This window comes from Aspergillus saccharolyticus, assembly GCF_003184585.1.
Source record: "Aspergillus saccharolyticus JOP 1030-1 unplaced genomic scaffold BP01scaffold_26, whole genome shotgun sequence".
Lineage (NCBI taxonomy): Eukaryota > Fungi > Ascomycota > Eurotiomycetes > Eurotiales > Aspergillaceae > Aspergillus > Aspergillus saccharolyticus.
This window is the reverse complement of record NW_020290636.1, coordinates 112,928-136,018: the sequence shown is the minus strand read 5'-3', so window position 1 is coordinate 136,018 and position 23,091 is coordinate 112,928. Positions and strand designations below refer to the sequence as shown.

At 53.2% G+C, this 23,091-nt stretch overlaps 12 protein-coding genes and 1 non-coding gene across 13 annotated transcripts; 9 read left to right on the top strand and 4 right to left on the bottom strand.

Annotated features, from left to right (window-relative positions):
• Positions 1 to 291: 291 nt before the first annotated feature.
• On the bottom strand, positions 292 to 3,365 carry BP01DRAFT_402592 (glycoside hydrolase family 71 protein; the record flags this gene model as incomplete). Its single annotated transcript, XM_025578649.1, has 4 exons — positions 292 to 408; positions 439 to 702; positions 742 to 1,511; positions 1,598 to 3,365. The coding sequence occupies 4 exons, from the start codon at positions 3,363 to 3,365 to the stop codon at positions 292 to 294; spliced, it is 2,919 nt and encodes a 972-aa protein (XP_025429481.1).
• Positions 3,366 to 4,428: 1,063 nt separating this feature from the next.
• BP01DRAFT_384431 (uncharacterized protein) lies at positions 4,429 to 5,203 on the top strand (the record flags this gene model as incomplete). Its single annotated transcript, XM_025577509.1, has 2 exons — positions 4,429 to 4,834; positions 4,917 to 5,203. 2 exons carry the CDS (start codon positions 4,429 to 4,431, stop codon positions 5,201 to 5,203), a joined length of 693 nt encoding a protein of 230 aa, XP_025429480.1.
• Positions 5,204 to 5,555: 352 nt separating this feature from the next.
• On the top strand, positions 5,556 to 7,094 carry BP01DRAFT_300753 (uncharacterized protein; the record flags this gene model as incomplete). The annotated part of the gene is made up of 1 exon (XM_025572006.1): positions 5,556 to 7,094. A coding segment is annotated over one exon (1,539 nt), but the record flags the coding sequence as incomplete, so codon positions are not given.
• Positions 7,095 to 8,632: 1,538 nt separating this feature from the next.
• BP01DRAFT_402590 (uncharacterized protein) lies at positions 8,633 to 9,347 on the top strand (the record flags this gene model as incomplete). The annotated part of the gene is made up of 2 exons (XM_025578648.1): positions 8,633 to 9,103; positions 9,297 to 9,347. 2 exons carry the CDS (start codon positions 8,633 to 8,635, stop codon positions 9,345 to 9,347), a joined length of 522 nt encoding a protein of 173 aa, XP_025429478.1.
• Positions 9,348 to 10,815: 1,468 nt separating this feature from the next.
• BP01DRAFT_367277 (uncharacterized protein) lies at positions 10,816 to 11,712 on the top strand (the record flags this gene model as incomplete). The annotated part of the gene is made up of 3 exons (XM_025576447.1): positions 10,816 to 10,933; positions 10,972 to 11,094; positions 11,231 to 11,712. 3 exons carry the CDS (start codon positions 10,816 to 10,818, stop codon positions 11,710 to 11,712), a joined length of 723 nt encoding a protein of 240 aa, XP_025429477.1.
• A 752-nt stretch (positions 11,713 to 12,464) lies between these two features.
• Positions 12,465 to 12,932, top strand: BP01DRAFT_300731 (DUF952 domain-containing protein; the record flags this gene model as incomplete). Its single annotated transcript, XM_025572005.1, has 2 exons — positions 12,465 to 12,749; positions 12,816 to 12,932. The coding sequence occupies 2 exons, from the start codon at positions 12,465 to 12,467 to the stop codon at positions 12,930 to 12,932; spliced, it is 402 nt and encodes a 133-aa protein (XP_025429476.1).
• A 119-nt stretch (positions 12,933 to 13,051) lies between these two features.
• BP01DRAFT_402582 (uncharacterized protein) lies at positions 13,052 to 13,873 on the top strand (the record flags this gene model as incomplete). The annotated part of the gene is made up of 3 exons (XM_025578647.1): positions 13,052 to 13,370; positions 13,422 to 13,566; positions 13,613 to 13,873. Exons 1-3 carry the CDS (start codon positions 13,291 to 13,293, stop codon positions 13,871 to 13,873), a joined length of 486 nt encoding a protein of 161 aa, XP_025429475.1. The 5' UTR covers positions 13,052 to 13,290.
• Positions 13,874 to 15,102: 1,229 nt separating this feature from the next.
• BP01DRAFT_384426 (uncharacterized protein) lies at positions 15,103 to 16,351 on the top strand (the record flags this gene model as incomplete). Its single annotated transcript, XM_025577508.1, has 2 exons — positions 15,103 to 15,323; positions 15,376 to 16,351. 2 exons carry the CDS (start codon positions 15,103 to 15,105, stop codon positions 16,349 to 16,351), a joined length of 1,197 nt encoding a protein of 398 aa, XP_025429474.1.
• Positions 16,352 to 17,390: 1,039 nt separating this feature from the next.
• Positions 17,391 to 17,743, bottom strand: BP01DRAFT_358481 (uncharacterized protein; the record flags this gene model as incomplete). Its single annotated transcript, XM_025575442.1, has 2 exons — positions 17,518 to 17,743; positions 17,391 to 17,453 (listed from the first exon to the last, which is right to left on the bottom strand). A coding segment is annotated over exon 1 (156 nt), but the record flags the coding sequence as incomplete, so codon positions are not given.
• BP01DRAFT_t224 lies at positions 17,535 to 17,606 on the top strand. The gene has a single exon. It is a non-coding gene; the product is annotated as a tRNA-Glu (tRNA).
• A 488-nt stretch (positions 17,744 to 18,231) lies between the features above and the next one.
• On the top strand, positions 18,232 to 19,164 carry BP01DRAFT_344553 (putative quinol monooxygenase). The gene is made up of 2 exons (XM_025573567.1): positions 18,232 to 18,539; positions 18,611 to 19,164. Exons 1-2 carry the CDS (start codon positions 18,518 to 18,520, stop codon positions 18,901 to 18,903), a joined length of 315 nt encoding a protein of 104 aa, XP_025429472.1. The 5' UTR covers positions 18,232 to 18,517; the 3' UTR covers positions 18,904 to 19,164.
• A 24-nt stretch (positions 19,165 to 19,188) lies between these two features.
• Positions 19,189 to 21,071, bottom strand: BP01DRAFT_99872 (FAD/NAD(P)-binding domain-containing protein). The gene has a single exon (XM_025580290.1). The coding sequence runs from the start codon at positions 20,793 to 20,795 to the stop codon at positions 19,437 to 19,439; it is 1,359 nt and encodes a 452-aa protein (XP_025429471.1). The 5' UTR covers positions 20,796 to 21,071; the 3' UTR covers positions 19,189 to 19,436.
• BP01DRAFT_99871 (putative MFS transporter) lies at positions 21,072 to 23,002 on the bottom strand. The gene is made up of 4 exons (XM_025580289.1): positions 22,519 to 23,002; positions 21,953 to 22,444; positions 21,754 to 21,895; positions 21,072 to 21,695 (listed from the first exon to the last, which is right to left on the bottom strand). The coding sequence occupies exons 1-4, from the start codon at positions 22,935 to 22,937 to the stop codon at positions 21,348 to 21,350; spliced, it is 1,401 nt and encodes a 466-aa protein (XP_025429470.1). The 5' UTR covers positions 22,938 to 23,002; the 3' UTR covers positions 21,072 to 21,347.
• Between the last annotated feature and the right edge of the window lie 89 nt (positions 23,003 to 23,091).

Below are 23,091 nucleotides of genomic sequence, written 5' to 3'. Positions count from 1 at the left end.
CCCTCTTCGCGTCCCCTGCGCTCGGTCGATCCTTACCGGAGGATTCAATTACTACGTTGTCTATCAACTTAGCCTCTTTTGTCGATAAAGTCTACAAGTTAGAGGGGCCTTCTGGACATGTTCTACCGCACGGTCCGCAGAATATTACTACTCTACTGCAAATAACCTTCTTCTCGCGGTGGTCATGAAAAGAAAGAGATGAAACTCGTTCCTTGATTTTGACGGATTGGATACCTATCATAAGCGGCTTCCAGCCTGATGCTATCTGGTTTTCTTTCTTTCTTTCTGAGTTTATGCCGCAACACAGTCCTTGACCATATTCTCCACCTGGGTGTTCTTCTCGCGAAAGACCGGCCCGAGGGCCTCGATGGTCTCGTCCGAGATATCGCGCCTCGCGGCGGCCATGGTCTCATATTAGTCGGCGGAGCGCTGCCCGACCAGCAAGAGGGTGCTCAGAATGGTCATGACGCTGTTGTCGGGGTCCTCGACGATCTCGTAGATGCTGTCGCCGATGAGGGCGGCGTCGCCGACGACGGCGACGATCTCGGCGACGTCGGCCAGGGTGTCGCTGACGGCGCCGAGCTCGCCTAGGAAAGGGACGACCAGGAAGATAGCGCCCAGGATTTCCTCGATCATCTCGCGGTGCTCCCAGGCCTTCTCCTCCTTGCCGATGGTGACGACTTCCTGCATGGAGCTGACGGCCTGGAGGAGCAGGACGACGGCCAGCGAGACGCCCTACACGATATCGTCACTGAAGCCCGGCCACGCGCCGACAAGCGTCTGCAGCTGTGCGGCCAGGATGTTTTGCCGCAGCCCGTCCAGGTGGGGCAGGGCCTGCGCGACGACCGTGCGCGGGTCGGTGATGTTCACCTGCGCCGCCTTCCGGGGCACCCCGTAGAAGTTCTCCGTCCACGCGACACAGTCCGGGTTCAGGTGGCCCACGCAGATGTTGTATCGGTCGTGCGTGCCGTCGTACCGCACCCAGTCCGGTTGGATGCCGTAGTCGGCCAGCAGCCACGCCTCGAACAGGGTGATGTTGCGCACCTCAAAGTAGATGTTGTACGACTGGTGCCCGTCCGTGGCGGCGATGTTGGGGCATTGCGCCGCCGTCCCGTTCTTGCCCTCGACTTCGATGATGCAGTCGAAGTAGGCGAGGCCCGGGCCCGCAGGGTCCCATTTCATTGCGCTGGCGAGGGAGGTCGTGATATTGTTCTCAACGTACCACTTGTAGTACTTCAGGGTCTCGTTGTAGTCGTTGTGGGCCAGGATATCCGTGTAGTTGGTGACCACCACGTCAATCATTTTGTAGAGCACATCGAGCATGTAGTACGGGATGCATTCGTCCGCCATGTTGGCCGACTGGACGTTGAGTTCGGCCATGGTCGAGATGGTGAGGTTGAAGTCGCACGGCGACGTGACTTCGCACCAGGCCCGTGGGTCGTCGTCGATGCAGGAGAGTTGATCGTCCTCCGACCAGGGATCCCCCACCTCACACTCGTCGTAGCATTTGCCTCGCTCGCACGCAAAGTCGCGCAGCCCATAGTCGTCCAGTCCGGAGGTCAGATGGGCGGTGACGCTGGCGTTGACCACCGCAAACAGTCCAGGTCACCCGTAGCGGTGCGGTTGCAAGCGTGGATCGGGCAGAAGCCGTGGGTACAGCCAAAGCCGCAGAGATTGACAAAGTCCCCAGTGCCCTCACCGGCGGTGCAGGCCGGCGGGGCAAAGTCCGAGACCGTGGGGATAGTGAGGGCCACCTCCACGGTCCCGCACGCCGTGCTCGGACAGTAGCCGTGGTTGCAATCGAAGAAACACAATCCGCTGTAACTAGCATCTTCCCCGGCAATCGGGTAGCCCTGAACGCCCGTGTCCTCGGGTACCGTGGGCGCCGGTCCGAGCTTCGAACATACGCAGGCGGTGATCGGACAGTACTCCCAGGAGCACGCCTGCTCGCAGAGACCCAGGAAGTTCCCATCCCCCCAGCCTTCCACACAGGTCTGTTCGCCCAGCGAGTAGGCCGGAGTCACGCTGATCGTATCGGTGGACATGGCGCTCCCGACCCAGGCGTTCCAATTCTCCACCCCGGAGGTGGCCGCGCAGCCAGCGGAGATTGACTGCCCCTGCAGTGTGGCAATCGTGGTGCCCCCGCGGCTGATGGTGATGGTCACCGCGCCCGAGTGTCCGGTAAATGATACACTGCCATGGTAGATGCCCACATTGCCACTGGGCGTCGAGGTCCACGAGGCCCCCAGATCGGCGGCGCCTACCGAGACCGACACCTCCGCTTCCGAGGCCAATAGGGCAGAATAGAAGATCTTATCCTGCACAATCTCATACGGCCAATACTCGACCTGGAGCTTACTGACCGTGTTCCCGGTCGTCCCGCCGTCGGAGGCACAGGCTCCAGCCTCGTTGAGCCGGTACCAGCCGGTGATGCCTTCCTGGGTAACAGTGGAGATATTGCTCTTATACGTCTCGATCACATAGGGCAGAAATGCGCGCCAGCCATCATGCGGCATGTCGAGGGCATAGTTATACGGGGCCAGTCCAGTGTCAAAAGCGGTGTAAGTCTGATTCGCCAACGAATGATCGGCCGATTTGATGGGACCGATATAGTGTGACTCTCCGAAATCGTTCCAGGAGATGATCTCAATGAACTCGGGGTCCACGAACAGGGCCTGAGTCCACCGGTCAAACCACATGTCATCGCCCCGCCAGAGCCAGTTCTTGTCGTATCCCGGCATATTGGTGAAGAACCACGGGGAACCCGGCATCATGTATGGCTTGCCCTCAAGATAGTCGAGGTAGGATGCATCCGTGTAGGTGTCCATGTTAGCCGGCCCATTGGGCCACGCGGCCCAGCTGAACAGCGCATCCGCTACCCCGTCCGCCTGGGCCATTGCCTCCATGGCTCCGAGGGAGGACCAGTCAGGAGCAAAGAAGCACCCAGTTTCCTCCTTGATCTCGACCCAATCCGCCGCATTGGCAGGCCCTTCGAAGGTGAAAACAAAGATTTGAGAATTGTAGTGGTAGTAGGCAGTGGACGAGCCATAGCTATTGATCAATTCAATAAAGTCCTCCTTGGCCCACGCACCGTTGCCGGCATAATCAAACGAAAAGAAGAGAGAGAAGCCCACGTTTTCGGCCGCCAGAAAGGCGTTCGCCACTGATCCGGTATTGACAGACTGCTCTGCGGCGATGTTCAAGGCAAAGGCGTCAATCCGAGCCTCGATGGCCAGGGTCATTTCTGACTCCCAGTCTGGCACACCATAGCCTTCGGTATTGGAGACCTGCATTTTAGTTAGAAAGCCCAGTCGGATGATTTCTTTGAAGGAGGTTAGGAAACGGGTATCTATGCACGTTACCATAAAATGGGCGAACACAGCCCGTGCATGAACATGGTGAAATAGAAAGAAGGAGGAAAATAACAGAATGAGTCTGCAGGAAGATGAAAATAAGGGAAAGACTGGCATAGTAAGGAGTGGAACGGCGTCAAAGACCGCCAAAGACAAGACAGAAATTAAATGAATGAATGAATGCTACACTGACAAATATGAATGGCGGTAGTTTGAGAGCAGTGACTGCGCTGCTTTTATGTTTTTCCAGGAGCCGCCCCCCCTCTCTCTCTCACACACACACACACACACACACTAGGGTGGGCGTTAATCAAGAATACAAATAATTCTTGTCGACCAGTATCTCTTATCATGAGCGCTATTGAAACAAAAAGTCAACTTCTACGGGGTTCAGTATAGTGCATCTGGTTCCGAGGCTGGCCATATTGGGGGAGCCATATCAGAAATTAGACGCAGCATTGGGCAAATAGATAGTATCGGTTATTGATTTATTGATATTCTCTGGTCGATACCACTCGTACCAAGAGCTCCGACTTAGAACCCATACTTCAAAGTTCCATAGTCACTAGTGTTCATGAACTAATCAGTCCTAATTACTAGTTCATGAACCCTTTCCGTGCGGAAGTATCCGAAAACCCGAATAATAAGCCCTAGCGTCTACTACATCCCCACCAGGGATAGTCCGAACATGCTACCTCGCAGAATTACGAGTGGTAACGGTCCTTGCCTATGTGTATAGAAGAATAGTATCGGGTATGAAGCTCGTGGTTACTGTCCACTCATACTCCACGGAGGCATACTAAGCTATAGTAGCACTGCATGTGCATTTTCCCAACTTGGCTGCACTCCGGCGCTAATATCATAGACAGAGAGAGATAGAGAGAAGAAGGGGGAGGAAGAGACTGAAGGAGGCAAGGTTCGATCGAAGTAGTAGGGATTTATCGTTCAATCAAGAGCTGAGGGCTCAAAATAATAAGAATGGCAAGCCTCTGCTGACGATGTGCGGTTCTATCTATCTATGCTCCTGTCTATCCTCGTCGTCCTTCTGACTTCTTGCCTCTCCACTTCCACCACTATGAGGCTCTTTTCTGTCTTTCTCTATTTTCTTTGCTGTGCCACGAAAGGCAAGGCGGCCGACACAGCTGGCATCTTTGAAACCCTGTTCCACTATTATGCCTACCGCATCGAGTTGAGCGCATTTCCAGACCAGGGAGACAGGATGATTGCCTGGGGATGCGTGCCCGCCACCGGCACTGTGTGTACTTTCTATGAATTTGTGCAGGCTGTCAGGGATCCAGGAACGACCGCCATCAATATCGATGCCGCGAACACAATCCTGCCTCCAGTGGAAGACGCGGATATGACTTTCGCCGATATGAGATTCGTGGGTACATATGAGCTAGCGAGTCTCTACAGAGATGCTAGCAGGTTAAACCATGTCAAACTGCTGGCCACCATCACCAATCGTGTTCAAGAAGCGCGTGAGCAGATCACCGTCGACTCGGAACTTCTCTCAAATGCAAAGAAAGGATTGGAGCTCGCACAAGCCATGCGGGTGGACAGAGAACCTGGTCAAAACCCAAGCGTCCTTTCACGAAAGGTATCCGGGTGTCACCCTCTACGAGACCGAAGAAAAGCTAGACAGTGTTATCATCAAGGTCATTGACTGGGTCAAAACAGCCGAGGTTCAAGCCTCGCGAAGTAACTCGAAGGCGACAGCCCTCCAGACCAGGTACAAGAAGTGGGGAAGCACCACGCCAGGCTCGGAATACAGGCACCATCAGAATATACTGCGTGCCTTTGCGATAAACCGAAATGTCCTCAATGCGGTTCCCAGCTGTCGCGCCTAGATTGGCTAGGACTTTTGTGGTTTTGGGGTGGATTGGGGTGGATTATGGCTTAATACATCATCAAACTAAAAGTTTTAGCCGTGTCAACGGCGCCAGCCCCGCCTTCTCGTACCTGTTTCTACTGGTTTCCTTCGAATTTTGGGACTTTCTTCTAGTTTCCGAGACTAGTACTCGCAATTTTATACTAAACTTTTGTATGATACATGTTAAGTCACTCAGCACCTCGAATCTAAGTTGTTGCATAATTGCTTAGGATTCGGCAACTTGTTAAGTGCGTCTTTCCTTGTGTTACGACATTCTAGTCCAATACTGTTGACACGATGCTCGTCCCACTCCCTGGCGAAATTGTTTCCAGGTGGTATCTTCCCTGAATACCAAGGATCTTTCTCAGTTGGTACTCGTATCAAAAGACTACTATTCATTTTTCATCTCCTTTCTCTATGACCAAGTAGTCCTTCCTCTCAATGCTTATTGGGACAGCGGATACAGACTCGTAGGGGGGAGCCACAAGAATCCCGTGCGGCGATTCTGCCAGGCGATGATCGAAAATCCACGCCTCGCGCCCTTGATTCGGTCCTTGACTCTGTACCCAAGTCATTGTGAGAAGTGGAGGACGCGTGCTGCACTCCCGGCCGTGCCGGAGGCGAAACTTCGCGCGTTGATGCTGCCGTACGGCGATGCCAAACGCAAGCATCGCCGCAAGTACCGCGCATGGCGCAGAGATCTCCGGCCTGATCAAGAACGAGAAGACGACTACCGACAGCCGTGGAACTACGAAGATGCCTGGCTGGCATTGCTGTTGGTTCAGGTCCGCCATCTCGAGCAAGTGGCCATCCGCGTGCCGGAGGAACACATGCAGTTCGAATTCGAACACATCCCCCTGACGCAGGGATACACCACGCACCTTGACCGCGTGATCCACTGGGCGAGAAACCCGGCGCTCGGGATCCTCCCGCGGCTCTCGCACGTCTCCCTCCGCGACGGACCGGCATGGTGGGATGAAGGCGCCACCAACGCCGTGCCCCTGAGGCGATTGCTGCCCTACCTACGCATCCCATCTCTCCGCAGCCTCTACATCCGCAACCCCTGTGACAGCTCCCTGCCCCGTCAACTGCTCCGGGAACAGATACCAATACTCTCATCCCTCACGCACATCGACCTGCAGGGGCCGTCGGATGCCCTCTCGAACCTCCCTCAATTTCTCGAATGGTGCCCAAACCTCGAGTCCTTCGCCGTGGAGATGGATCGAAACTGGACCCGGCGTGGCTGGGTGGATGTCTCGCAGCTCTACCGTCCGCTCCAAAGGTCGCGAGCCTCCCTTCGCCATCTCCACGTGGCCTTCGCTGGCGTGGCGCGCGAGGTAGAGCAGGACGCGGAGAGTCCCCGGCCGACCTTCTGTGGCGATCTCTCGGGATTTGCGAATCTTCACACGGTGCATATGCGATGGAGCAGCCTGCTGCCTTTCCACAGCAACCGCGCGCTGGAGCCCGCGAAACCCCTTCGAGCCCTCTTGCCGCCCTCATTACAGCACCTATACATTGAAGATTGCCTCATGCAGGCCTCGTGGGCGCTGGCGAGTGAGCTCGAGGACTTACTCCGATTTCGCCGTGAGGAGTGCGGGCTGCCAGCCCTGCAACGCCTCTTCTGTCAATTTGTCCCCAAGGAGCGCCTTCACAACCGAGAGGTGGCGGCATCATCAACGAAGCAGGAGGCTCCGGAGCTGGACCCTGCCTGGGAAGTCCGACTGCGTAGGATGCAGGAGGGATTCAGGGCGCTGGGTGTGTCTCTACGAGTGATCGGACGCGGAGCAAGCGTGTCCTTTCCTCCGGACCGAGCGCTGAGGCACAAATGGCCCATGAGCGAAAATGGCGAATACTGGGACGACGATTAGAATTACTAGCTGTTTAGTAGGATTACGGTTACATGGGGGGAATGCGATAGGGAAAGGGTGGGGGTCTCCATTTGCCGTGCTTTCAGGGAGAAGAGAAACAATTTGCATGCCCCTTACACATTTTCACTTCTCGACGAATATGATTCGCGTAAAATGTATTGTACGGTGCTGTAGAAGTACCCAAAATTGACACCGATCTCCACAAAAGAGGGGGAGTCCCTAGCCCTCTCAACACACTCAACGTACAGAGATTTCGAGCGCGTAAACTAAGGCCCGTTGTGCTAAGGGGCTTGTGCTTACAAGCCTTTCTGGCAGGGTCTTGTCTGTTCTTGGCTACCGGACGATGTTCTACCAAGCTCCTAGCTAGCAACTATTGATCCTCGGTACGATCGGCTCCATTGCAATATCCACTTTTTGAAGATTACAGTCCGGACTCCGGCGTCGAGTCGTATTTCATTGCCTCCGACATGGATCCAGGAGCAATTCGCGATCCGACCGGATAGGTCGGTCCCTGAATCCCTCCGCGACGGCCCGGGCAAATCTCTTGACACATAGGAACTATTGAAAAGCTAATCCCAACATCCCACGAGATTGAATTTTAGCCGGTGGTTCACCCCACCTATCATCTAGCCCTAGATGCCTGGGTATAGGCACGCCCCATTTTGTTTTTCAATAATCTTTCACAAAGGTCAAGGATGTATTCACTGATTAGCAACTTGTCTGTTTCTGCCGCCTTGATCTTCTTCCCTGAGATTCTCAAGCAAAAAGAGTTTCCTGGATGGTGCAGGGACCGTGCTATGAACTTGGGCCGTAGGCCGAAAGGAGACCCTCAGCCTGGTGCTAAGATCGAGGGAAGTGGCTCTTGCCTCTACCGATTCCACATGGTGATGCGTGCAGGTACATTCGAGCCATCAGATTGGACGAATCGAGCCAACTTGCGCAAGATATGCAAAAAGGGGTGAGAGGTGAGGAAGCAGCTGACTTCCACCGTGACCAGCTGGAAATCCAGCAGAATCAATGCCTCGGCTCCTCTGAACAGCGAACGCGAAACAACTCTTTAGTTTCAGACAGTCCCCGTATAGAGGATCTCGAAATTGGCTTGACCAACAAACACACCCTGAATGTTTTTCGGAGCCACTGCCAAGATATTAGCTCGGGTAGACTATTGAGCGGGATGCTGTAATTTTATTAAAAGTCATATGCTGAATAGACTGTACTTTAGACGACCCATAACTTTAATACGGCCTGCTCAATAAGATAATGACGCTCGAGTTTTGGCAGTAAGATTCGGAGCAATTGTAATATGTTTGTTGGTCAAGCCAAATTTGAGATGCCTGTATGCTATCCATGATACTGCCATTATATCTATCGTCTCGCTGCAAAAGCTTCGCCCACCCAGCCCTAGAATTCTTCACGATCTTCGAGTTTCCGTCCTCTTTTCTTCTCCTTCTTAGAGTCTAGCCTAAGTTCACTTTCAGCTTACCCTTCACCGCCAGCCCAACAAGCTTACCTCTTTCTCCAAAAAAAAAGATCCAACGATGAGGCTTCCTTCTCTCTTCTCACTCGTCCTCCTGAGCGAGGCCGTCGGCCGTGCCTCAGGCAACAACAACAACAACAGTTGCTTGGACCAGGTCTCCGCGAACACGATGGCAATGTTCAGCGGCGCGCCGTTCGCGCTGGCTCCCCGGTACGACAACGGATCGGCCTGCGCCGGCTACTGTGACAACCTGGCCGAGTGCCACGCGTGGCTGTACAGCGTGCGAGGCGGGGACTGCCAACTCTATAAGAAGACCGCCCTCTCCACGTTCTCGTCCCAGCAATTCATGTATGGCGTCTGCGGGAGTCGTCTCCCTCCGTCGTCGTCGGTTGCTGCTGCTGCTGCTGCCAATTCTGCCGTTGTCGCGGGGGTTGGTTCGCCTGCCAACTCCGGTATCAGTGTGTCAACGCCGGCGTTCTCTGCGGAGATGAGCAGTGGTAGCAGTAGTAGTAGCAAGAGTATTGCTCTAAGCGTAAGTGCGGTTTCGCCGTTGCTTTGTTTTTTTTTTTTTTTTTTTTTTTTTTTTTTTTTTTTTTTGTTGCCTCTTCTTTTTTGTGGTGCCTGAGGGAATTCATCTTGTGTATGATTCTATCATATGCGAATTTCTCTCGGTCCAACACAATCATTTCGACTCTGTAACCTTGGGTACTAAAAAGTTGGGATAGAAAAGGCACATCGACAACCACCGTCACCACCACCACGGTCATCGGAATTGAGATTAGGTCTGCCCTGGAGCTGAGTTGTGTTTCCCCTCTTTTCTATTATAATAGAAACTAGTTTATTAAAAAACCAAACTCTATCAATACTACCAGGATTTTCTTATTATTATTTAAAGATATAGATGATAAAAGTACTACTATTTCTCTAAGATTTTTTAATTCTATTTAAAAAGCTTATTTCTATATACTTTTTAGTAATAGTTAAGATAGTTAGATTAATAACTACTTAATCTAGATTTGCCTTGACTGTACTAAGACTAAAAGAGGTATAGTAGGTAGATCTTGGTACTAAGAATAGTTAAGATAGTTAACTATCCAGTTTTTGGCTATACTGCAGTTAGGCCTAAAAGTTTTCTTGACCTGATCATAACCTGGTCGTCAGGTATAAAATTTCCAATTAACCTGACCTGACCTGGCTGTTAGCCACTCTAGTACTTAACGTTAAGAGATAAATATCACTAAAGATAAAAGAGCTTCTTGAAGAGTCTTATGAAGTATAAATAGATTTCACTAACCATATCTAATATAGTCCTATGGAAAGACTTGATAGATACGTTATATGTATGTACTATTGGGATTCTTATTTACTGAGAAAACATCTAATATTCTGTATCTCTCGTGCCTTTTGCCCCCTCGATCTCTGAAGAGATAGGGCTCAGCTGATCGGAGGTAGCCAGGCTCAACAGGGGCCGTGTCTCAAAACCTCCAGGGAAACATTTCGCAAAGCCCGGCGAAACCATGTCGAGGATTGCAATCTGCTGAACCGATGGCTGGGTATCAAGTCCTAGAGGCCTGCTCCCTGCAGACTACAGTCTGTACGGTCTCTCCTAATAACTCGCCTTGATTGCTCCTTAGCATCAATGAATACTAGGCTATGCTGGGCTGCATGCAGTGTCCTTTCGATGTCGACTCCTCGCTCTGTCGCTACCGGCGGTGCCATTTTTCTCTTCGGATTCTCTGTAGTCGACTACTTGCAATATATGCCATCATCGGAGAGATTCCTAGCCACAGTGACGAGATTGCTATCGCTACCCTGTATATGCTGGTGATCATGATATTGGCTTTGCTGATTTGGCTGGCTTTCCGGCTTTGGATGGTTCGGACGCTTCAATGGAATGACGGCACGGTGCTCATTGCACTGGTATGATCCCATTCTCGTAGCTAGGATCACTCATTCATGAAATGGCAATTCTTTAGCATCGCACAGTCTGCCGTCATACGGAATGGGACCAGGTACGGGCTGGGAAATACTCAAGACCTGGGCGAGCCAATCATTCTTCATCTCGAGAAGGTAAGGATTGACCCTCCATCGCCTGGACAGACGGACTGACTGATCGCACGGGGCATAAAAGGTGTTGTACGCATCCGATCTGCTGTATGTACTGGCGCTTAGTCTGGCGAAAACCTCCGTGTTTCAGTTACTTGGACGATTGATTGTTTCGAAACGGCAAAGAGGCCTTGCGTGATGGTCTGCGATTGTGGTGGTGATCTGGACGTAGCGCTGTTTCTCACGATTGCCTTCCGATGTGGTGCATCGCAGCCCTGGAGACTCGGTGATAGAAACCACTGCATTGACCCCGTACGTGAGTTCTGCGATTTATGTCTACATATGAGCTGACAGCAAGAACTCCCGGGGCCACCCAGTGCATCTTCTGGGCCGCCATTTCCCCGATCGATCTCATCAGCGAGGCCATTCTCTGCGTACTCCCTATCTCCCTAGTCAGACCTGTCCAAGTAGCCGTCGGTAAGAAGGCAGCCGTTGTGGTGGCTTTTATGTGTCGACTCTTGTATAAAATCCTCCTTTCTCTCCTTGTTCTATTCGAGCCCTCCATTCCGAACGCGCCAGGGTCCCAGAAACCACCTACTAATCTTTCCGACAGTGTGTGATCATCACCACGATCCTCCGTCTCCACTACCCCAGAATACCTCCGCCTCCCCAAGCCCCATCCTCACCGTCTTCGCCACGGTCATCACCACCCAGTGCGTCCTCTGCACCAGCCTCATGAACGCCTGCATCCCGTGCCTAAAGCCCTTTCTGGACGCCTTCGACACGGGGATGCTCAATCTCGCCCGGAACAGACAGGCGGATACAAGCGCTTCCTCTTATGCGCTAGGAAACGTCTCCCGACTGAAGGAGACCAGCAGCTCCCGACAGTCGAGGTTCATCGCGGAGGAGGCGGAGGAGGAAGGGGAAGGGCTGGGGATGTCGGCAGCTGCGTTTGCCGTCACGGGCCCAACGAGACTTCTGGGAGAAGAAGATGAGGAGGAAAGGGGGTGGGGTGGTGATGGTGACTCGGGCGTGACGAGCTCGCCATCGCTCGCAATTCGTCGCACGGATCAGTGGAGCGCTCGGTGCGAGTAACTTATATCGACCCAGAGAGCCGGAGTCGAGGCTGAGGAATTGATTCGCGGAAATGCACAATCTCCGTCCACCTTGCGCAGAGTAGGCAGAGCAGGCATCAATCCGTCTCACCCACTCAATTGCTTCGAAGAGCCTTCACTGTTGCCGCTCAAGGCCAAAGAAGCAGAAGCTAGCTACTAGTAATGTAGACGCAGTCTTCGGTGATGCTGTAAGAGCTATATAGCGAAGATATCGGGGCAGACTTGAAGAAGTTCGCCAAGATTCTTAGTTCAGGAAGCTCAAGTGATTCTGTGAGACCATGTAATGAAGGAACTATATATATCAGTCAATTACTGTTCTGGAAGGACCTCTGTTGGTAGGTACGCAAGGGGAAAGTCTTTGATAACTTTATAGGAGTCAAGGTTTCTTCTTCGCTAAATATCATATTCTAGTAAGTGCTGTATACAGTAACTAAATGAGAACTTCTCCCCATCTAAAAGTAATCCTATCTATAAAAAGGTCACGGGTACCCCTCGCCTAATCCCAAAGCGGCAAGCCCATATATCCAGAATTGTCCTAGCGCGTATTGACACGTGATCAGCTAGTCCAAACGCGACAAACACCGGGAGAGATGGCCGGATACGGATAATTACGAGAGGATACGAGGGGCGAATCCCCCTCCCCGCCATCCGCTCGTTTCATTTTGATCATCGCTCAGGCTGATGTCGCTCTATCACTAGGTAGAACGTAAATACCACATTACACACACCAACATGGCAGACGCACCCCCGTACTTCATCTACAAGCTTGTTCCCTCCACCTCCCCGGTCCGCGAACCTCTCCCGGAGCGGCTCCCTGTCAGCGAGCTCGACAACCAATCCGGCTTCATCCACCTGTCCACCGCCTTCCAGGTCCCCAACACCCTCAAGCTCTTCTTCAAGGATGAGCCTTTAGTCTACGTCCTGCGCATTCTCTACGACAAGGTGGAGGATGACATCAAGTGGGAGAATCCCGAGGGGACCGTATGTGGGCCCCGCCCGACGGAGGGATTATTTCCGGTAAGTTTACTGTGTGTTGATGAGTCGAAGAGAGTGAGATGGCGGTGGAATGCTGATGCCTGATAGCATCTGTATAATGGCCTGAAGCTGGGCAAGGAGGAGGTGGAGAGTATATCGATCTGGACTAACGAGGATGGATGGGATAAGGCGTTGACGCAGGCGAAGCCTTGGTTGCTTTATTGATTTGTCCACGTTAATGGTTTCTGATTGTTGAGTAATGGGAGGGAATTTGTGGTTGTATACCTATGTTGACTCCATTCAAATGAATATTCAAGTGAGGATTAATTGTGGCGCCCGTGGGTATATAATATTGCAACATAGGCGAGAACACGCTTGTTACTCTATGTTCTCCTTTGCTACACGTTGCATACAGTTCCACGCGAAGGGGGACCAACCACGCGGTTAAGCGCCCGCTTTGGTCCCTAGCACTTCAAAAGAAACCACAGCATCAATTCACATCGTTTACAAACACATTCGATCACATCGACAACAACTCGCTCAAAGCCACTGGGTATTATGTCAGAGCATAATCACAACCACCATGCCAGCTAATAAAGACCGCCTATACATCGCCCTTTTCGCCCGCGGAGGCAAAGCCACCATGCCAGGCAAAGAAGACACGTCAGTCTCAGGATTCCTACATTCATGCACAACGCTAAATGACTCAAACAGGCACCACTGGGCCATACTCATCGGATCCAAAGCTGCGACAAATGCTGGCTCAAGCGTTCAGTACCACGCAAAGGAGCGAATCAGCCAGGAAGGCAAATCAGAGTTCTTTTTCGAAGAGCATGACGCGTCCGCGCAGATGCTGCTTGTGCGTATCGCCATTGCGTAGATTGCAGATAGGGGTCGTGGAACAGATTCTACGCGGTATCCCCGTTAGCCAGAATGTATCAGGGTGGAACTGTGTGTCGTGGGTAAAGGAGGCGCTGGAGGTAGTTGATGCCGATACACAAGCCCTAGCCAGCACGCGGGTATGCGACTGGGGCCGGGTGCGCGATGCAGCGATCGAGTATTGTCAACGGAAGAAGGATCAGCATCGATTCGACGGAAAGGGTGATTATGATATGGGTGTTATTCCGACATATGATTTGATGGTGGGTAGGGGGCTTATTTTTTAAATGGCTCAGGATCTTTCCATTGCATGCAACTGAGCAGAGATTACTATATGGCTTGAGGTCCTGAGGACTCTTATTCTCGGGTCCAGTTCCAGTATTGATGCCGTAAATCCGTAGCATCCAATTTAGTTTACTACCTTGGGATGGGAAGAGAACAGCGCATGCCTAGAATGACCATTCCTGACCCAATAGATGAATCTTGTACGTCCCTTCACCATTCCGCAGAGACGAAGTCGGTGAAAGTGCTGCAAGGCTCCTGACAGCCAATCTACCGATCACGCAGTCGGCACACCCATGGCACATACAACAACGAGCTACATCGAGCAGCCTTGGCGAATATGAACTGAGATGGCTGCTGAGAGCAAGCATCGCTACCCGACGGAGATATAGTCTGCGGGCCTGAAGTCAAGAACGGGATCCTTGGCAATGATATGGCACTCCATCGTATGTGTTCCCTCGTGGATTTGCGGAGAATGGATTCTTGACCTTCTTGCAGGAGCACTTGGTGCGCTGGGTTTACCATTCGACCCATAACCATGATTGATGTGGGGCCCCAAATTGAAGGGAATGACCGATTAAGACAGTACATTGAAGTGCTCTATTGAAAAGGAGTAAGAACAGATCGAATTCACTTTTTGCAGCAGTCCAAAATAAACCTCGGTCCGCTTTTGTTCCGCTGGTTTTCTCTTCATGCCTTGTGGCCTGAAAGCCTTTCTGCCTCAGGGTTTGTTCCACATGTCTTCGGCCTCAAATGAAACACTAACATTGCATCCAACTCCAATTCTGCCCTGACTCTTCAACCTCCCAAGCATCCACCATCAATCCAAGGAACGAGAACTGCAACTTCGACTCCATGCGATTGTTGTGCATCTCCTGCTCTAATGCCGACACCATCACTCCACATCTCAGGGGCAAAGAATCCCTCGCTTAAACTAACCACTTTTTGCAGCGAACTGGCTGTATCCTTCACATTCCCACGAACCAACGTCTTCCAATTTTCTCGCTATGATGGTTCAACTCAGCCTCAGTGGAGCATTGGTCGGCATTAGCCTGAATCCTGTCTTTGACAAAGAGCTAGACCCGTGAACGCAAATTCTTCATAATCCATGGAAGTCCACTAATCTTCGATTGACCATCTCACTTTTACTCCCCGAGCCCCTCTCTCTTCCGGGTGTGATCTTTGCTGGACAGCAAGCATTTACTCGTTTAGCTCTTGTTGTACTTACTGTAATATGCGTTCCTTATATTCTCTTTCGGCTGCGTTGTTTCTGGTCTCCCGCGCCGCAGCCGAGACGAAAGTGGTTACCGGAACCACCGAATCATGCACATGGACCGATAATGTCTTCTTGAATCCTTCTTTCGATTCTGGGGCGATTGCGCCCTGGGCCGTTTATGATAACTACGGCACTGCAACAGTTGTGGCGGACGATGCTAATGATGGAGGCTACGTTGCGTGAGTAAAACCCCATCGCTCAAATTGGACAAGCAATGTTGATATTGGATAGAGTACTTGTCCCTGATACCTCTTCAGACGCTGTGATTTACCAGACCTTGACCGACCTGGTCGTGGGCGACACGTACACGCTATCGTTTGACTACAAGATCCAGTCCTCAACCAGATCGGGCACTTGTAATGCCTACTTCGCCGTTGATGGCATTGATGCCTTGAATCACATCACTTTGACGGCCAGTGGGTATATCCAATACAGCACCACAGCGACGGACTGGCAGACTCTCTCGACCACCTACGTTCCTACCAGTAGCTCTTTGACTATGTACATCCAGATCACTTGCAGCTCGTATGTGCGAGGCGTCGCAGCTCAGCCGACCATCTACCTCGATAACACCCAGTGCTCCAACCCCAACAAGGAGATCGAGACCTGCACAGATGTGCCTTACACATCAACCCTCACCATTCTTCCCACTCCAACATCCACCCCCGTCGTGACTTCCGCGCAGGTTGTGACTCCCAGCGTCAGTGCCGTATCTGTCAGTCCGGCGGCTTCTTCGACCGCCATCGTCAGTGCAGCAGCCTCCTCATTCCAGCCGTCCGCAGTCTCATCTGCCGCCGTACAGCCACCATCCTCCGCGGCAAGCCCTGTGCTGTCCACCTCTTCCACTCCTTCAAGTCATGTCGTGCCGTCGTCATCCGCATCAAACCGCGCTTCATCCATCCCACTCATTCCTTCGAGCCCGGTTGCCTCTGCATCGTCGGGACCGCATTTGCCCAGCTCATCAAATCTCCCCGCTTCTTCTCCACCTGTACCTGTGTCCCCCATTCGGTCAAGCTCTGGCGTTGCAGCAGCATCATCGCCTGCTTCGTTAGTGCCGGGCTCAAGTTCAGTCATTCATTCCGCGACACCAAGCTCCAGCGCAGCCGCATCCCCTTCCAGCCTACTAGAGGATGTCGTGACGGTGACGAGAACTGTTTACACGACAGAGCTGATCATCGAAACCAATTGTCCCACTTTGGTGTATTGAGCCGACTTGTACTTCATTTCGATCGTCTTGATGGTTGCGTCACGAGCAAGGCTAAGTCTGAATAAATGCAAGTAAAGCCAAGCGACAGAGTATTATGTGGATACTTTAGCAGGGTTATATTCACGGATGGTCCCTGCGCTGCATAGCTGGAATAATTGGAGCGAGATTCTTGTCTGCAACCACGAGACATTGTCTTTCAACTGAAGAGATGCTTGGAGACTACTAAACCGGTGCGGAGAATACGAGGCAATCCGGGCGTGCCTGGTTGCCGAGCTTCGTTAGGGCGAGTCCGCCTCAACTCGCTGCGGAACCGGCCTGCCCCTTTGGGCAACGGAGATGAGGGACGGAGTGGCCTGCTGGCTGCAGGTGAAGGACGAGAGATGCAGCCCGGAGCTGGTCAACCTCAATCCATCTTAGTCGTTTATTAGATGGTGCAGCGCAGCGTGCCATTCGGGGTGGAAGTCCAGTGGCGATGGAACATAACAAATAAGCATCTCGCGAGCTGACAAGAGGTTGGAGAGGGGGTTTTGAGACACAATGGCGACTAGCTGACTCGTGGTATGCAGGCTGATGAAAGGATGCAGAAGATGATTCGTGTGGTCTTGTAGGAATGTGGGGAGAGGATCGAGGGTAATGGTGATGGATGAGGGGTGGTGGAATTACTACAATTACCACCAAACCGCGGAGATCGAAGAACTTCAACTTCCCTTTCCGATTGAGATCCGATTTGGACCCACTGACCAGCCTGGAGAGTGGGGTCTGCCAAAAGTGCGTGCCCTGAATCTGAGGGATCGGAGGAACCCTTACTCTAGATTTGGTGGGGGTGTCATTATTACAGGGAAGACTGTCAGCCAGACGCTCGTTCCCCCCTCTTCTCTCCGTCTGACTCGCAGCTCCGTGGAAATCATGATGTGCGCTCGAGTCCTCAGGGTAAGCAGGTACCGTTCTGCGTGTGCTCTGCTCCCGGGGTTTGTCAATGTCTATATTATGAGATAGTCCCCTTAAAGCACGCTTAGTCGTGGCTTCTCTTCGCGGGCCGGAGAAGCATTCACGAACAATTCCAAAAGTCCAGTGTTGGTACCAATGTCAGTGTTTCCTTGCTCTGCTCGGTGAGATGAGTCAGTGAATCTGCTAATAGTTTCCTGGGTCATATCCGCAAAACTGACAGCAGTTTTCAACACCTTCCGATGTAGTGTAACGGCTATCATACCTGTCTTTCACACAGGAGATCGGGGTTCGATTCCCCGCATCGGAGAGACAAAGCATTTCTTTTTCTGAATCTTTTTGGTCATCCGTGTGCTGCTGACCCGGATTGTTCCGCATGAAAGAGGGCTAGTCCTGATAGGGTAAGCATTGACCGTGTATTCCTGCACTGCTGCGAGAGGATCTTGCTTAATATCTGGATGCATTGGCTCATGGAGACGGGAATTGTTGTTTGTATAAGGTTGCATGCGAATTTGTTGCCAATCGGTCGAGACACTGCCAGTGCCTTTAGCAAACAGCTATCCTTTTGCGTCTCAGTCGAGCTGACCAGTAGAATTGACCCTGATCGACACAAATTGTAGTTGAAAACAAACAACCTGAGCACTTCCACGGTGCACATCAACGGGGAAATTGTACTCTGCCAACACAAACTCGGGGTATGACGCACGAGTCGCCATACCCGCCAATGGCAAGTCCGGCATCGGCCTTCCCGAAGAATCCCCGAAACAGAGTTTCGATCCACCGGATCGGGATGCCACTGTGTACTCTTGACTCTCCGAAAGACCCCTTCGGCATGGCGATTCATTGACAGAATTCCCAGCAAGGGACTGTACAACTGACTCACGACGGGCTGCCTCTCCTCAATTAAGGAGTATCAAGCATCTACACCGAGAGCCCTTACACCTGGCCGCCAACCACGCGGAGAACAGCCTTCCGCCTCACCAGACAAGTATGGAGTAACCTTCCCAGCTGCCCCACCGAGGGGCACTGGGAGGGAGGGAGGGAGGCCGTGAGGGGTGCAGTTCAACCGGGGTTGATTCCCCCAACCTACAAAACTAGACCACCTCTCCCAATTCCTAGCTTCTCCTCCTTCTTTTTCTAAACAACATTCCCCTCCTCACCCGCACCACAATCCCACCACACGACCACCACCACCCTCAATCCACACAATCAACCGCCACAATGGTTTACACAATCGTCGTCCGTACGTCCATTCCCCCCACCAATTCCGCCACCCAAATAACCCGGCCCTACAAACTAACACTCCCACCCAAGACATGCGCGCCAAGCCCGACGAGGAGAGCATCAACAAGCTCCACGCCAAGCTCCTCGAGGCCTCGGCCGTCTACTCCAAGGATAAGGAGACTCTCTCGTGGTTCGTCATGCAGAGCGTCCACGACAAGCAGGATTTCTGTATCGTCGAGCGCTACCTGAACGAGGGCTCGCAGAAGTACCACCTCGAGAACCCTTACTGGAAGACCTTCGATCCCTACGTCATCCCGCTGTTGGAGAAGGAGATGGATTTGCGCCGGTTTGAGGAATTGGTGCCCGGGGAGGAGCAGAAGTAGTAAGAATCAGATACAAGATATTGGGTTTCTGAGATGGGTGGACGGTGGGGGGGATGCGAGTGTACATATATGGCGCGGTTTTTGATTAAGGGGTTGCTTTTGGCTGGGTCCCTCTGAAGAGATCCTGGTGACGTGAATGCAAATATTTTCGCCCTTTGGTGACTGGGTTTGCGGTAGTAGGGGTGAGGATGGGGAGGTGCATCGAGGTTCAAAATGCTGCAGTGAACGTAGGTAGATATGGGAAATTTACGCATGGCAGATACATCGAACAATCCTAAAGTAGAGGTTGTGAAAGTGCATGCTCCGGGCTGACTTCATCGTACCGGGCTAATAATCTACCTGCGGACATGCAATGCAGCTTCCACATCGACTTTAGTATGTCCACTGGTACATCCCGACAGGACAATGACTGTACCCATCGAAGCAGTGCATTCCACGACTCAATACAGCACGGCAATACGTGACTAGCTGCAACCTCAGTACACAGCACATAAGAGACTCCCAAACAAGCCCAGTGCCCCCATGCAAAGCACTTATCGTCTACCCTCCAGAACAGGAAGCACATGCCTCTGCAGCACCTGATCCGTTAGCATCCACACCTGCGGAGCATGATGCGTATCCCACGTCGCCCCGGCATAGTACGTCCTACGATGACCCTGCAAGGCCGTCAACTGCCGATAAAACCCCTTCGCGACCGCCTCCCCCGACACCGTCAGCGTGTACGGGGAGTGATCCCGAACCGCCAGGATCTTCGGGTCCGACACATTCCCGCCCAGCCGGCGGCGCACAGCATCCACCCCGGCGCGTATACAATCCCGGACTTCGTCGTCGGTCAATCCCCGCGTCGTACTCGCCACCGTGACCCTCGCGATGTTCGCTATATCCGTCGGCCGGAAGGCCAAGACAGCCGGAAGACGGGGACGATGGAAGGGGTGGTCCGGGTCGTGGTTCTCGAGGAAAGCGTCCGCCGGCAGCCCCTGCACGCGGATCAGCGCCGTGTAGAACCAGGGGTCCGCGAACTGGCGGAAGAGGGAGTGTTCGTGGGCGTCGAGACCTAGTACGGCGAGATTGCTGGGTAGGGGCGGTGCGGTGAAGAGGAGCGCTTTTGCCTGAATGCGCCGCCTGGTGGTGTTGGTAGAGCGTGGCGCCGTGGTAGCCACATCCACCACGACGCGACCGGCGTTCCAGCTGCGCGACTCCACCCTCACCACGCGGGTGTTCAACAGCACCACCCCCGAACCCAGCCCTTTCTCCATCACCCGGAAAAGCTCGCTCGCATCATGACTCGCCGGCCGCACCCACCCCACCCTGGTCCGTCCATCCAGATAATCCCTCCCGAGGTACTTCATCACATACAACGTCGGGTAATACGGCCACTCGCCCAGCCCAGTCAGCCACGAGCTGAAGACATCCAACAGCCCGCCGAGATGGTGCTTGTCCATGTACTGCTTGAACGGAACCACCAACTCATCCGGCACCGGGTCGGGGAGATCCTCAAACCCCGTGCCCAAGTACGGGTACTCTGCCAGCAGCTTCCTGTACCGGTTCAGCGCGGCAGTGGCATCGTCGGCGGAGCGGGGTTGGATGGGCCGCCCGGGGGTAAAATCGAACATCTCGACGCGGTAGTCGATCTTCTGTGCAACGAGCGGGACCTGGTAGTGGGCGAACAGGTCGCGCACGACCGGCAAGTCCTGCAGCCAGGTCACCCCGTAGTCGACCGGTTGATTGTGGGAGAGCGGGTCGCGGTACGTGACGGTGTGGCCGCCGAGGCCGGAGTTGGGTTCAATAATAGCGAACGTGTGGTTGTGCTGTTGGAGTCGATGGGCGGCGTAGGCGTCTGCTGCGCCGCCGCCGATGATGCAGGTGTCGACGATGAGGTCAGTGGGGAGCATGGTGTGGAAATTGGGAAGGGGTAGGGAAGGGCGTCATCAGGGGTATAGGCTAGGGGGATGTTCAACCGGATCTGGTCGAATGTGTCTGGGTTTATACATAGCGAGATCTGTGAAAAGGGGAGAGGCGCGTCGTATATAACAGAATTGGGAGGAGAGTCCAGCTGTGGGAAAATGATTGCGAACTGAGGCAACGATCCCCTGTCTAGGGAAGGAACGTCCTCACAACCACATCATGGAATCACTTTCCGCGCAAAATGATCTAATTTCGGATGCGAAGACCAGCAACGAATCGTGCATAAAAGAATAGAAGGGCATAGCAGAATAGAAGGGCGACTGTGGGATCACTAGCTGACTACCCTCAACACACAAAGCTGAAGAGGTCAAACGTTTTGATCGCAGAGTGGACTTTCGGAGAGATTGCTCACATGCAGCATAATCGAGCAGGAAAAGCCTCATACAAACCGGTCTTTTATTTAGAAGCCGCTCTCACAGAACAACGTCACAGGATATGATAAACCAAAAATGTACTTTGGAATTCTGTACTCAAATATATCACCTCGCGGTTCGCCCTCCAAAACAGACCAACATGCCGATATCATAGCAGGCCTTGAGGACCCCGGCTACGGTGAACGAAGCCCCAAACTGCCCTTTACTGGCCAGCACCCCCGTGATCAGCGGCCCCATGCTCTGCGCACTGGTCTTGACCACGTTGACGGCGCCCATGATGGCTGTGCGCTTGTCGGAGGGCAAGGCGCTGGCGAGGAATGCCGATCGCGGAGCCACGTCCATGTTCTGCGTGCAGGCGCGGAGGACGAGGAGCATGAGCGCGAGGGGAAGCACCGAGGGGAAGGGAATGAGGGCTAGACAGACTGCAGAGGGGAGATGGGTGAAGACCATCGTCTAGTGGGATTTAGTACTTTTCGAAGACAAACAATTGAGCGGGGAGCCAGAGACAGACCTTGACATTGCCAATGCGCTTGGCGATAGACGACGCGACGATCATCGATGCGGCGCTGACAATCGATGTGCTGAAGAAGATGGACCCCAGCTCGCTCTCGGGGAGCGCGAACTTACGCTTGAAGAAGTACGTCATCCAGGATCTACAGGTCAAGTGAGTATGAATACCAAAAGCCCAAGCATTGCAAGAAAGAACGTACAGCGATGCCAGTCCGGAGGCAAACGAATCCAACCCGAACAGCAAGAATAACTTGAGTACCAAGCTCAAGAGGTCGCGATCAAAGGCAGCCAAAATGGACGGCTTGTCCTTTTTGGTCGACTGCTGCTGCTGCTGCGCATTGTTCGGACAATCACCCAGCAGCGGCTCGGTTTCACCAGTCTCCTGCGCGTCCTGCGCCGCGCGCTTCTCTTGGGTCGCCTCGACCTCGCGACTCAGACACAGAGTCAACACCAGCTTCAACAGTCCAATGGCTGCATACACGAAGAACATGACGCGGCAGGCGGTGATGAAATCGCAGCCTTTGGTGTCCTGCAGGGCCTTGATCGCCCACCCGCACGATATCATGCCCAGAGCGGTGCCCGCGTTGCCGAGCAGGGAATACCAGGCGAAGATATCGCTGAGTTCCTCGTGGGGGGTCAGATGGGCGAGGGTGGACTCTTCGACGGCGCGGAAGGGGCCAATCTCATTGCCGCTGGAGAAGTACGTGCCATTAGCCCCATATCTTCATATAGACACACGTCTCCACAAAAGAAAGCAGCGAAATACCTCGGACTGATCACCCCCAGTACCGCCGCAGCCAACAAGCCCCAAAACCCCGCCCCGAGGCCAAACACCACCCCGCTACCCGCCATCAGCGCCGAGCCCAGCGCCAGCACCGCCCGCCGCCCCATCGCGTCCGCAAACAAGGTCAGCAGGAAACTAATCACCACATCGCCGACCAGCGTCAACATCATAAACAGCCCGATGCGGTCGTCGGGGATGGCCAGCGCGGAGAGATACGAGACCAGGATCAGTGTGGAGGTGCCGTAAGCGAAGAGTCGCACGAACCGCTGGGCGCAGAGGAGCTTGACGTCGCGCGGGGAACGCCAGACGGTGACGAGCCCCAGTTCGTCGAAGAGGCGGCGGAGAAGGTGTTTTGTGTTGTTGCATTGGGTTCCCTCCGTCGAGGGGGGTGATTGGGACATGACTTAGACTTGTATTTTGTCTGCGTTAGAACACCAAGAGTATATGTGATGAATGAATCTTGGTGGTGGGCGACAACGAAAGATCATTTTATTCAGCCTTGCATGCAGTGGTTGCCCAAACAGGAAAAGTCATTGCCGAGCCTCACCTCGGCAT

Excerpts from the sequence above, each read along its gene's own strand:
- BP01DRAFT_99871 (XM_025580289.1), bottom strand. The coding sequence starts at position 22,937 with ATGTCCCAATCACCCCCCTCGACGGAGGGAACCCAATGCAACAACACA. Across the intron at positions 22,445-22,518 it reads CTGGGGGTGATCAGTCCGAG|CGGCAATGAGATTGGCCCCT; the intron begins GTATTTCGCTGC and ends GTACTTCTCCAG. Across the intron at positions 21,696-21,753 it reads AGCGCATTGGCAATGTCAAG|ACGATGGTCTTCACCCATCT; the intron begins GTCTGTCTCTGG and ends AAATCCCACTAG.
- BP01DRAFT_99872 (XM_025580290.1), bottom strand. The coding sequence starts at position 20,795 with ATGCTCCCCACTGACCTCATCGTCGACACCTGCATCATCGGCGGCGGC.
- BP01DRAFT_344553 (XM_025573567.1), top strand. The coding sequence starts at position 18,518 with ATGGTTTACACAATCGTCGTCC. Across the intron at positions 18,540-18,610 it reads GGTTTACACAATCGTCGTCC|ACATGCGCGCCAAGCCCGAC; the intron begins GTACGTCCATTC and ends CTCCCACCCAAG.